The sequence below is a fragment of the Mus musculus genome, chromosome 4, assembly GCF_000001635.26.
Source record: "Mus musculus strain C57BL/6J chromosome 4, GRCm38.p6 C57BL/6J".
Classification (NCBI taxonomy): domain Eukaryota; kingdom Metazoa; phylum Chordata; class Mammalia; order Rodentia; family Muridae; genus Mus; species Mus musculus.
The window spans coordinates 150,616,666-150,628,933 of record NC_000070.6 but is presented as its reverse complement, the minus strand read 5'-3'; the positions used below and the strand labels follow the sequence as shown (position 1 = coordinate 150,628,933).

At 51.6% G+C, this 12,268-nt stretch overlaps 1 protein-coding gene across 22 annotated transcripts in view; it reads right to left on the bottom strand.

Moving 5' to 3' along the window:
* Positions 1-6,967: 6,967 nt before the first annotated feature.
* Positions 6,968-12,268, bottom strand: part of Rere (arginine glutamic acid dipeptide (RE) repeats) — a 340,456-nt gene continuing 335,155 nt past the window's right edge. For 14 of the 22 annotated variants that reach the window (XM_006539136.4, XM_006539139.3, XM_006539143.3 and 11 more), the window contains 4 exons: positions 11,455-12,178; positions 10,382-10,528; positions 9,729-9,933; positions 6,968-9,478 (listed from right to left, as the gene is read on the bottom strand). In XM_006539136.4, coding sequence (XP_006539199.1) covers positions 9,445-9,478; positions 9,729-9,933; positions 10,382-10,528; positions 11,455-12,178 — 1,110 coding nt within the window. In that variant the 3' untranslated portion in view covers positions 6,968-9,444. The remainder of the gene's footprint in view (positions 9,479-9,728; positions 9,934-10,381; positions 10,529-11,454; positions 12,179-12,268) is intronic. The other 8 variants (XM_030253746.1, XM_030253743.1, XM_030253752.1 and 5 more) reach the window with 4 other exon arrangements.

Genomic DNA, 12,268 nt, shown 5'->3' with positions numbered 1-12,268 from the left:
CATCATCAATCCATCCACCATCCATCCATCCTTCTATCCATCATCAACCCATCTATCCATCCATCCATCCACTTGCTGTATAGTTTGGGTCTGAAAGCTTGGTCCCCGGCCCACTATGCAGTGGGAAGTCATGGAGTGTTGAAAGGCGTGGCCTAGTGGGAGGAAGTTGGGTCATTAAGCACACCTTGAAGGGGATATTAAGATGGTGGCCTCATCCTCTCTCTTTGTATCTTGCTGTCATTAGCTGAGGAGTTCCTTAGTTACACATCTCATGTGATGCATGGGGGCACAACAAGTTCAATGCAGCAGGGACCATGGCCTGGGACTCAAGATAACAAAGGAAAATAAATCTTTTCTCATTTAAGCTAATCTCTTGGGCATACCATGCACTCACCCAGGAGATTCCAGTGCCCTATGGGGGCTGGGAGCAGTTCCTCGGGGAATATAAATGAACAAGACCCCTCCCACCCCCACCCCAAACTAATGAACAGATGTGCATGCTTGAAGGTGGCACTGTGAGGGCGAGTAGGGCAGATGTCTAGGCTGCTCTCTAGTGAAGTACCACTGAGCCATGCCCTACAGAGAGGGGGGCAATCTCTGAATGAGTTGCTTGACATGTCTGAGTGAGAACATGCTTCTATGTGCCCAAAGAAATGTCAGAGATAGCCGGGTGTGGTGGCACACGCCTTTAATCTCAGAACTCCGGAGGCAGAGGCAGGCGTATTTCTGAGTTCAAGGCCAGCCTGGTCTACAGAGTGAATTCCAGGACAGCCAGGGCTATACATAGAAACCCTGTCTTGAAAAACAACAACAACAAAAAACCCCAAACAAACAAAACAAAACAAACAAAAAACCCCAACAAAGAAATGTCAGGGATACAGCTGCCCATCTCACCTGCCTGCCTAAGTCTGCTGTCCCTTCCTGTCTCAGTCATTCAACCCACAGATGAACACTGAAGGTCTCTGGGTGCTGGGACTATTCTGAGCCAGGCCTGAAGAGAGGATGAGAACACACGGGCCACATCTCTGGGCTTCTAGTACTTCTTAATGACCTGGAGAGAGTTGACTTCTCAAGACCTCTAGCCACCTTCTGCCACCAACATCCCAGCTTACTCAAGGCTCTTAGTAATGTCCCTGGGCCTCTCTCATCCTGCTGTTGACTAACTGGGGAGAACTGGGGAAAGGGTGCTGTGGTACCTAGTGTACTGGGCACGGTGTGGGGCTATGTGGTCCCTAGTGCCTAGAGTGCATGGTCTCTGACCAAACTGGTCCTGAGTCTATTGTCTAGTCCTCGAGAGAGTGCGAGCATCACCATGGAATCTATCAGCTTGCTCTGACCAGTTAGGACCAGTTGAGCAAAAACTACATGGCTGTAGTATGATTAAGCCATCTCTCTTTTGGCTCACATACACCCCCTTCCCCCACCCCCTGGATCCAGGGATGCAGCATCTTTCTGTGTCTTGCCCTCATGTTCATCTTCGGGCATCAGTCCGGCTCATATCCAAACACCTTGATACTCAGGCAACAGCAGGGTCTGCTATCATCACCTCCTGTCTAACCTGGCCCCAGCCTGTATCCCAAGCCCACTTCCTCCTACCCTGCCTCAGCATCAAGGCCACAGACACTGTGCCTGTGTTCAAACCCTGTCCATAGTGAAGCCTTTGTCTCTGCCCATTAGGAGCCCATGGTCGGCTCAGACCCACCCACACTGCCATTCCTCCCACGATTCCCACCCTCCTATCCTTACACTAGTGAGCCCTTTCTCTACCTTCAAGTTCTGTCATTGTACACTTTGTGCTTTAAAACGTGTATGTGTGTGCGTGTGAGTGGAGGTCAGAGGTTGTCCAGGTCACTAGGCTGGCCAGTCAGAGAACTCCAGGGAGCCTCCTGTCTCTGCTTCCCCAGCACTGGCATTAAAAGCACACACATCACAACTGACTTTATCTGTAGGACCCAGGGATCTAAAACAGATCTTCATGTTTTTGTGGCAAGCATTTTTGCCTTCCCCAGCCCCTACTCTGTGCTCTGAGCTACATGAGGTCTCTAGACCTTTTCTAAGCCACAGCTACTCCGGGCCATCTTGGGCTCAGGCTTCTGCTCACGCCGTTTGACTGCACAGTAAGAGGTGTTTCGTTTCCTCCAGAATGTGGTGCTGAATAGCTCTGCTCTGCTCTGCTCTGGGGTGCTCTGGTCTGAAAGAGAAATGACTAGGGAAACTGCAGCCAGTGTTAGCTTGTCAAATCCTGGGTCCTCGTCCTGGAAGTCTCCATGCAAGCATAAACACATTGGTTCTCCACAGAGGGGTGGTTGTCAGCCTCTTTCTTCCTGAAAGCTGGCTGTGTCTGCACTGTACCTGACCCAGGTTGGAACAGAGGTCAGGACTGCACTTCAGGCTTCCCCCAGCAGGCGGCAGTGGAGCCCCAGAGCCCCACCCACAGGTTGACTTCCAGGCGCTACATACACTGTTTTCTAGTTCACTTTAGTGAATGTGTCAGTTCATGGAGGGATAGAAAAAGGTTTCTGCCCTCTACCCTTAAGACAGTTCTCATGGAGTCCCCATGGTCACCAAGGGATATTAGGGACATGGTCAGCTGGCACCCTAATAGCCACTGTATTGGGCTACAAGGCATCATGGGAACAGAGGCAGGTTCTCTTAAAACATGCCAGAACTCACATGCTCTGAGCCCTACAGGTTCAACGCTTGTGTGCAAGATTCCATACCTTGCTTGAAGTGCTTTTCCCTGGGTGAGCAGATAGGAGTATCTAAGGACAGGGCCAGGGCACCTTCTGGGCACACAAGAGCCCTCATGGCAGAGCTGCTCAGAGATTCTTGAGAGCTGGTTTCTGGGCCCAAGATTCTTGGAAGCTACCCACAATTTAATACCCATAGGGGATTGCCAGCGTGAAGCCTCGGCACTGTGGAAACTGGTCTGTTTTCATAGCATCTGGGAGGTGTAATCAGGTGTCTACATTGAAGATGGAGAGAGGGGAGGAAGGAGTGGGGACAGAGGGCAGGGAGAAGAGATCAATTTCCTTTCTACTTACTGGGTGCCACTGTGCATGCCCTGCGGATCCACCAGGGAAAGCGAGAGAAAGGACTTCTTGTTTGAAGACAAATCTTTATTCTAGTTGGCAATATCTACCAGGGCCAGGCCTCCCTGCACAGCAAGTCAGACCTGCCATCTTTCAAGCCTTTCCCAGTTGCCCCTTGATGTAGAAACTACCTACCCAGCTGCCGCACACATCTTTATCATCTCAGCCATAGCCTGGTCACTAGGGTGGCCCCAGAGGACAGCCATCAGGCTTTGTAGCCACTGCCACCTGGTGGACAGGATCAGAAGTCAATTCTGTTCTGTAGTGGACCAGAGCTTAGCAATGACTGAAGGGAGTGGAGCAGACCTAGGAGTGACACCAGGACACCAGGCATAGAAAACTATGTCCTGAAGTAGCTCCATGTCTCTAGCTGAGTCAAATAGGTCTTACTGCAAGCTCCTTGTGGGCTGGTAAAGACAGCCCAGTACATAGAGTGCTTGCCTGGCCAGGGTGAGGACCAGGATTCAGATGCCCAGAGCCCATGTAAATGCTATGTGTGTGGTGGCCCACATGTAATACTGTCACATGTGAGGAAGGAAGCAACAAAGACGGTGGTATCAGCTCTGGGGCCCCACCCATATGCTTTCCTCTCAAAGCCCAAACCAACCAATCTCATTTTCTGATTCACCCCTGGGACACAACAGAAGCCAAACTGCAGGGCAGAAGCTCCTAAAAAGTGTCCACCAGGGCCAGAGACATGAGCAGGCATAGCATCAGGGTGGCGAATGGGAGAAACTGTAGGGAGGAATGTCTGCAGGGGCACCTGCTGCACAGGTGACAAGGGGTCTTCATACACAGCCTAGACTAAGGAAAAGGTCAAGCTGACCATTCATGCCTACAAGCAAATCACTTCTGCGTATCAAGGGGCTTCCATCGGAAGGGGCCCACCTACCCAGTCACCCACCCAAGTATCCGTCCTGCAGGACAGTCACAGAGCTAGTGACTCTGGCTTAGTAACAAGGAAAGCTGATGTGTCCAAACAGAATTGGTCTGGGGGTGGTGGGGTGGTAGTGAGTGCTTAGTGCAGTTTCTGATCTGATTCATCAAAATACACACAGCTGTGATAGCCACGTTGGGTAGAAGGGACAGAGATGCAGGGCCCAGAATTTCATTTGTCAGGATTCCAGGGCAGAGATGAGCCCAGTGAGTGGTCTGGGAATGGGCACCTCCCTATACTGTGAGAGCTAAGGATCAGGCGTCTGATGTCCAAAGTGCCCAGAGGAGGAGGGCGCGGGCTCCCGAGCCATAAAGGGGCCACGTGCCTCACTCACGACCCATGCTATGCCTGCCATGGCCCACCACCACCAGTTTCTGCTTTGTGTACCCCAGGATTGTGCTCTGGCTGCCATATCCACTCGTATAGCTAGCTGCATGGCTTGCCTCCCTGATCCTCTCTGGGGCAGGCACTTCCTCTGGTTTGGGGACTAATTTGCTCAGCTCCCAGTTACCCGAGTAACAAGATCCATTGATTTCAAAGCAGTGGGTTCAGGACCGGGAACCTGAGGGTGGTGGGTGTCTGGTTTGTAACCAATGCCCTGCTGGCAAGCGCTCATGCCCCTGAGGAAGAGATCTGGCTCTCACAGCAATTTACATGGGCAACTGCACAGCTCTTCTGACTAGGGTCTAGATGTCCCTAGCTATACCTGGGAGGGCACTGTCCATCACTTTTAAGAAGTGACCTTAGTTTACCCAGTGGTATCTCTGCACTCTCCTTCAGCACAGCTCACTAGGGATGCTCATCAATAGAGAAGCTTAGCACTGAGCTATACTGATGGGGGTTGAGGCCCAGGACCTCCCAAGTCATTTGGTTAGCCTGTGTGCAATGACCAGGCCGAGAATCTACTTTTGAAACGCACAGGCTTGGGGAACCACATGGGCGTCGCTGGAGTAGCTGCGAGAAGGGCTGGCCTGAGGTGAGAGTGCTGTATCACCTCATCCGCCCAGATGTGGGTCCTCCACCTTGGCTAGGTGGCAGGAAATGTCTACACCTAAGTGAACACTAGGAGACATTTGTGAAGTAAAAACCGGACACTTGTACATCCTGCCTAAGAACTGCATCCCGAAAGGTTCTTGAAAACCTCTGAACTCTTCTGTTTCATGTATGTGTGTACAATGTAGCTGTCCTCAGACACACCAGAAGGCGGCATCGGATGCCCATTACAGATGGTTGTGAGCCACCATGTGGTTGCTGGGATTTGAACTCAGGACCTCTGAAAGAGCAGTCAGTGCTCTTAACCTGCTGAGCCATTTTTCCAGCCCACCTCTGAACTCTTAGTGTCAACTGTCATAAACTAGATACTTCACAGTGCAACCAACTTCCTCTCCCTCTGCCCCACCTTCCTAGTCTCCAGTGACAGCTGTCCCCACCTTCTCCAGGATTATTAGCTCCATTCTATCAGAATGCATGCATCCCAGCTGCTCTATGACACCTAAGTCACTGCATGTTTCCTGCAGGTTGCTTCAAATGAGAGGTTTCATTTTTACTTATGACCCAGTAGTTTCCCAAGGTCTATATATGTGATGTTATACACACACACATCTCCTTGTTAGTAAACTGTTCAGCCAGTGAGCACTGTGACTACTGTGGCTAACACATGTGTTTGTGGGTTCCACTGTCCTTGCTCTCTCCTGCTCATATACCCAGGACTGGAGTCATGGAGTCACAGAGCAGTTTTACTTTAGCCTAAGTGGCTTGCTGGCTGACACTTGGGTCTTAACATGTAAGAACCAAAATATCTGCTACCTGGCCTCAGCCCCAAAGCTGCTTAAGGGCTATGAATGAATACACGTAGCTGCTTCCTCTTCCCCTCAAGTGGGCGACACCTGACCTGGCTGTCCCTAGGCCGTCCTCCTTGGCAGGCAGCTTCGCAGTATACTCTCTGGGCCGCTCTTGCTCCGCTTCTTGAAATGCACGGCTTTAATACAGAAACTTTCAGGAGAAAGTGTCTCTGGGCATCAGAAGCACAGCAGGGATCCACCAGGTCCTGGTCTCTGGCGAGCACATCCACTTACAGGGATCCAGTGCGCAGTCTCCGGGAGAAGCCCCGTCAGCAGTGGTCCTCGGCCGGCCTCATACTGTGACCCTTTTATACAGTTTCTCATACAGTGTTATGGTGGACCCCTCCCCCCAACACACACACATACACCCTGTAAAATCTTTGCTACTTCGTAACTGTAATTTTTTTGGACAAGATTTATTTTTTATTATATGTAAGTACACTGTAGCTGTCTTCAGACACTCCAGAAGAGGGAGTCAGATCTCATTACAGATGGTTGTGAGCCACCATGTGGTTGCTGGGATTTGAACTCAGGACCTTCAGAAGAGCAGTCAGTGCTCTTAACCACTGAGCCATCTCTCCAGCCCCCGTAACTGTAATTTTACTGTTACATATTATAATTATCTGAGAAGCAGGACATCTGATTTGCCACCCCTGTAAAAGGGTTGTTCAGCTCCCAAAGGGGTCATGAACCACTTCCCTGTAGGATCTGTGGTATCTGGAAAATTCTGGAGGCGGCTCCAATCTCTCTTCGGCAGGCAGGCAGGCAGGCAGGCAGGCAGGCAGGCAGGGATCCCTCCCTGCACACCCTAATGGTACAGGCTGAGTGGCAGGCATGGGTGGCAATATCTTAGTTTCACAGATCAAGGGGATTGGCTATGGCAGCTTCTCCCAGACAGCACAGGCCTGTCTCTAGAAGTTCCAAGAGGTTAAGCGTCCAGAGCAAGGAATATCAAGCTCTCTTCCCCGGGGCCATCTGCAGTGCCCTTACCCACTCTTTCTAGGGCCCATCTCTAGAATGCCGCCCACACTCCCAGTCTGTCTCCAGTGCCCCACCCACACTCCAGAATGAGACAGTGCACTGGCCAACACACAGGGTGCTGTAGTGTAGCTTGGTTTTATTTATGTCCACAAATATTTCAAAAAAATTACAAAATACTCAAATGGAGAGAACACAGAAGTCACGATTTTCTGGGTGTCTACTGTTTACACTGTGTTATCCATTGGCAAACTACTCATATATACACTTAGCTCCGAGATCTAAAGAAATGCAGCGATCAGAATGTCCGCTCGCTCCACTGCAGTGAGACGTGAAGCCCAACCTTGACGACACTGAACAAGATACGCACAGAACACAGAAAGCAAACCCAAACTTCAAATGAAAGCAAGCAAAGTCCAAAAGGAAGCCAAGAGGCCAGGCTTCAAAGACGCCACAGAGGTCCAGGGCCTCCAAACCAACTGTAGTCAGTCACGTAGGAGATGAAGACTCTGAGCCTTGGGACAGGGGAGAAACCCAAAACTAACAAGGAAACACTTCCAGACAGATTTCAAGTACAGACTTCAAAGTACTTCACTCTTTCTCTTTGGAAATGGGTACTGGAGAGGAAATAAAGGCTTAACTGAACAGCAGACTCAGTTAAAGGGGGAAGGAAGTGGTGGCATGGGATAGAAAGGACCTGCCTGTCCGGAGCCTATGGGGGTCTTCCTCAGGCCAGAGGGCTGGATGGCAGGCCGTCTGGAGGGCATGTCACCACCCCCAGAAGGAAAACATGCCTTCATGCCAAGACGGCTACAAGGTTTGATGGCAAAAGGTTAATTTGAGCTTGCCTCCTATGAAGAACCAAAGTTAAGGCAGAAATGGAATGAGAAAAAGAAAGTTAAAAAACAAAACAAAAAAGCTACAAACATTTCCAACAGACAAATGGATCCTAGCTGCCCCATGCATGGTTCTGGGAGCATGAGGCTCAGCCACCCCTGAGTCAGAGCCTGGAGCAGAGCGTGCCAGCTGAACCACAGGCCTCTTCTCTCCGCAGGGCCAGGACACACCTCATCTACTGACCCACAGGATGGCCCCTGGCTAGCTAGCTGATTCTAAATGCAACCATTGCACTCAAGAGTGGGATTGGCCCCCAAGAGTCCAAGGGAGGGGTCACAAACATCTCTTCCACAGCTCTGGAAGGAAGGTTCCATCAGGGACAGCGGGGCAGGAGTCAGCTCTGCCCAGCTCTGCTCTGCTCCGCAAGGCCTGCTGAGAGCACTTCCCAGGGGAACCTGCTTCAACCAAGACTTCCATCCGTACATATTCCAGGAGGAAAGGCAGGACACACACAGCTTCCTAGCAGGGTGCTGTCACCTGCACAGCCTACTTCATAGCCCTGAGCACATGAGACCTACAAACATAGTAGCCCCAGGGTGTTCCTCACCCGGAAGCCTCAGTCTGTGGCTGGCATGGCTTGGCATGGTGACACACACATGAGCAGATTCTAACATTCCTTTGGCAAGCACATGTTGTAGGTCTTTCATGTGCTGGGTACTGCATCATTTTCTTGAACTTCCTAGAATGTTTATGACAATTTATCTAGAACAATCAAACATGTGCATAAAACTCCAAGGAAACTTATCATCAGACACCGATACAGAAACATGCGCTTTCTATACCAGACGACACAGGACAGCGGGGACACCAGGGAACAGTCAACACTGAATCCCTATGAATAAGGAAGGAGGCTCGCTCAAACACGCCTGCCACTGCACATGTGAGGGGCAGACAGAAGCAAAATCAAAGCAGCAAAATAAAGAGCCTGTAACACTGTCCCTGCCAACCCTTGGATGCTCGCTGCTGTGACCAAACCTAGTCCCAAGCTCCTGCCTGCTTAAAACTAGAAACGCCCATCTGTTCCCTTTAATTAAAGGGATAATTATATATAACTTTTTATTAAAAAATCAACTCTGTACTCTGTCAATAGCTGGTAGGAATTCACACTTTGTGACATGGCTGGAAAAAATAGATCAGAATAGTCGTCTGTGGAAAGAAAAAAAGACTTCTAAAATTATTTATTTACAGATGTAAAAAGCCATGCTGCAGAACTGTCTCAAATTATGAAGATTTCCTACAATGTATTAAAATAAAAGATTTTTTAAAAATTATAGCTCTTGGATTTCAAACTCATATGCCGCCTCTCTGCAAACCCTGCGGGTTCCAGAGCCCACGTGCCTCAGTGTCTGCGCGCACAGTGAAGGGTGTGAACGGACTCTAGCACCTACTGAGAAATCAAGGAAAAGAGAACTCAAGCCAAACCCCAAGCTCGCAGGTAAGCTTTCTGGGTGTCAGTCCAGCCCAGGACACACCAAGTTTCTGGGGGACTGTCATGCAGGGAGACCCAAACCAGTCTCAGGAAATCCTCTCAACAAACAAACACTATTATGCAGATGTGTTTTAGTTGTGGGTTTTAAATATATAGAGAAATCTTTAGACGATATTCCTCTTTGCTCTTGCAGCCCCTACTAGATGTAAATGTCCTGTTTCTGCCCCCTAGAACTGGGGTTTCCACAGCCAGCATTAACAAATAAATAACTTATAACTGCTTGTCACCTTCTTTCTTCAGTCGACTGGTGAGAAACGAGAAAACAGAAGAATGGACATCAGGACATGCTAGGTGATGCAGGAGGCGACCCTGCAGCTACAGGCAAAGACTGGCCAATCTGTCTGCTTCTAGGTTCCACCCCACCCAGCAGTCTCTCGTAGCCAAGTCATGCTCGCATGCATCCATCCCTTTCTCTCAGAAAAAAGGGGGTGGCCCTGGTGCTTGCTTCATGGGGATAAGGTTGGGGTGAGAAGCCTGTGCCCCCCTCACCTCACCTGTAATAATCCTCCTGACTTGGCAGATGGCCACCATGCATGTGTGGATGTCCGTGCAGCCACTGCTGCTCCATGGCTAGTCTCTGTAGCTCGGCTGACTGGGCATGCATGGCCTGAAGCTGGTGGGCTGCTGACATGGGGGGTGGAATAGCCCCAGGCAGGTCTCGGGGATAGGGGGTGCCTGCCAAGCGCAAAACAGGCTCTGCTACAAAAACAAGTCAAGGGAGCAGCCATGACCAGAGCAACCAAGACAGACCAGGAAGGAGGGGAGAGGGCTCAGCAGAGTGCTCACTCCCCAGCAAGGAAAGCCGAGCCAGCCCTTCCCAGGCTCTACAGAGCTTCCCCAGGGGCAGGGCTGCTCAGCAGAGGCCCTGAAGCCAGGAGCTTATACCAGCGACTCCTAGACCTCATGCCCAGACCTTGCCTGCCCTCTTCTCCTCCTCCCCAGACCTCAACCTGTCAGGTGCCTGCAGCCCAGGCAGGCCTGGTTCCTGCCAGGCTATTTTGCTGTGCATTTATGGCCTCTGTACTTCAAACCCTGCCCAGCAGTCTACCTGCCTGGTCCCTATGTGCAGTTGGTAAAGTGAGCTGCTGATCTGACTCAATCCCAACTTCCATTTGGAACCCCACGTTGTCCTCCAGTGATTTCTTACCAAAAACTGGGTGGCGCAGCATCTCGTGCTCGTGAGGGGGCTGTCCAAGTAGAGGGTTAGGGAGGGTGCCCGGGGGATAGGGGAAGCGAGCTAAGTGAGGGCCAGCAGTCAAGGGGTCAACCAGGGGGTGAACTGGGCCTGCTGAACCTAAAACAAACAAACAGACAGACAGACTCAGGTCCAGATGTAGCAGGTGTATGGCTCTGGCTCTCCTTCCTTTGAGTCCCACTGTGACTTCCCTTTCACCCAAGATGGCTCTGGCTCATGAGGATGGGAACTATCACCTGGCTGCAGAGTCCTGACCTCCTTTTGGGGAGTACAGTAGTAAGGCGGAGAGCAGTACAGAGCTCAGCCCTGACCAGCCATTTCTTGCCACCACGCCTAAAACAGCTGAGCATTGTGCGTCTTTGAGAACCCAGCATAGGTGGACGCAGCTCTAGCTCCTCAGCTCACAGCTAATGCCATTTCTTCTTCATAATCTATGCAGTGTATTCACCCTGGTCAGTCCTGTCCTGGGTCCCCGGTGAGGAGCACTCAACCTCAGGCCTTCTGTGGGCCCTTCTGGCTGCTCACCCTGGCTTACTCTCACCCATTGCAGTAGCCCTCTGATCTCAATGCTGCCCCACTTTTTGGACTCATAGCCAGCCTCCCTCATAACCAATTCCATGAAGCTTTGAAGGGAGTGAGTGGTACCTGCTGTGTCTGCCTCTGCCTCAGACCAGTCTTCCCGCAGCTGCCTAGAGAATGGACCTTCAGGAACTCAGTTCCCAAAGGACAGAGCTGTGCTTTGCCTGGCCACTGATTCAAAGCTAGTGGAAGTCCTGCCCTCCGCCGCACCCCCTCCCCACCCCACTGTGGGAAAAGAGGCATTTTCTTTAGGTAGCCCAGTGCCTATATCCAGACCTGGCTCTGAAGGCCATGAGAGCCCTGATCTGTTGTCTCCTACCCACAGCACAGGACTAGGCTTCTCTAGAGGCCTCTCTGCCGAAGGAAGCCCAGGTGTAGAGCACAGAAAGAAGTGTGATTCTTGGACAGAAGCTGCCTCCAGCCTTGCTTCTGAATTGGGTACACACCTTGGTGGAGAGGATCCTGCTGGTGGAGGTGGAGGTGGGAGTGGATGTGTGAATGCTGGTGATGGTGTGGAGTGACATTAAACATCTGCAGTCGTGCCAGGGGGTCGCTGGTGAGTGATGCCATACGCTCAGCATGGATGCGCTCGGCTGCCAGTCTGTCTGGGTAACTCATCTCAGGCCGCAGCTGAGGACCTGCTAGTGCCAGTCTCTCCCGCTCCAAAGGGTTGAGGCCCGGGTGGAAAGAGGCAAAGGGGTGGGGGCCAGCTGCAGGAGGGATGGTGAGGGCGCTGTGCCGGGCAAAATGCTCCATGGGGTTGGTGGCTGGGTGCAGGGGGTCCAGCTCTGGGGGCTTCACCTCAAAGCCTGGCTTCATCCTCTCCCGCAATTCCCGCTCCCGGATCTCGCGCTCTCTGATCTCGCGCTCTCGGAGCTCCCGCTCGCGGATGGTGGGATCAACATTGTACAAGCCAGGCATGTGGTAGGCCAGCAGGGGGTCGGTGGGATTAAGGGGCATGTAGAAGGGGTGGTTGCGGTTGGTGGGAGACATGACATGAGGCCGAGCATATTCGCTCAGTGTCCGGAGGGCAGGTGTGTCAGGCCCAATATATGGGGGCACAGCAGCGATTGTGGTCGGTGGTGGCTCGAAGGAGGGTCGCATGTGACCCGGGCCACTGAGCTGAGGGTCACTAAGACGGCCTTCATGTGCAGAGCTGGATGCCTTCTGCTGAAGTAAAAAGGGGGGTCTAAGTCGGGCGCTCACTACAGAGGTAGGCCAATTTAGTCCCTTCACCCCAACACAGTGACAAGGGATCTT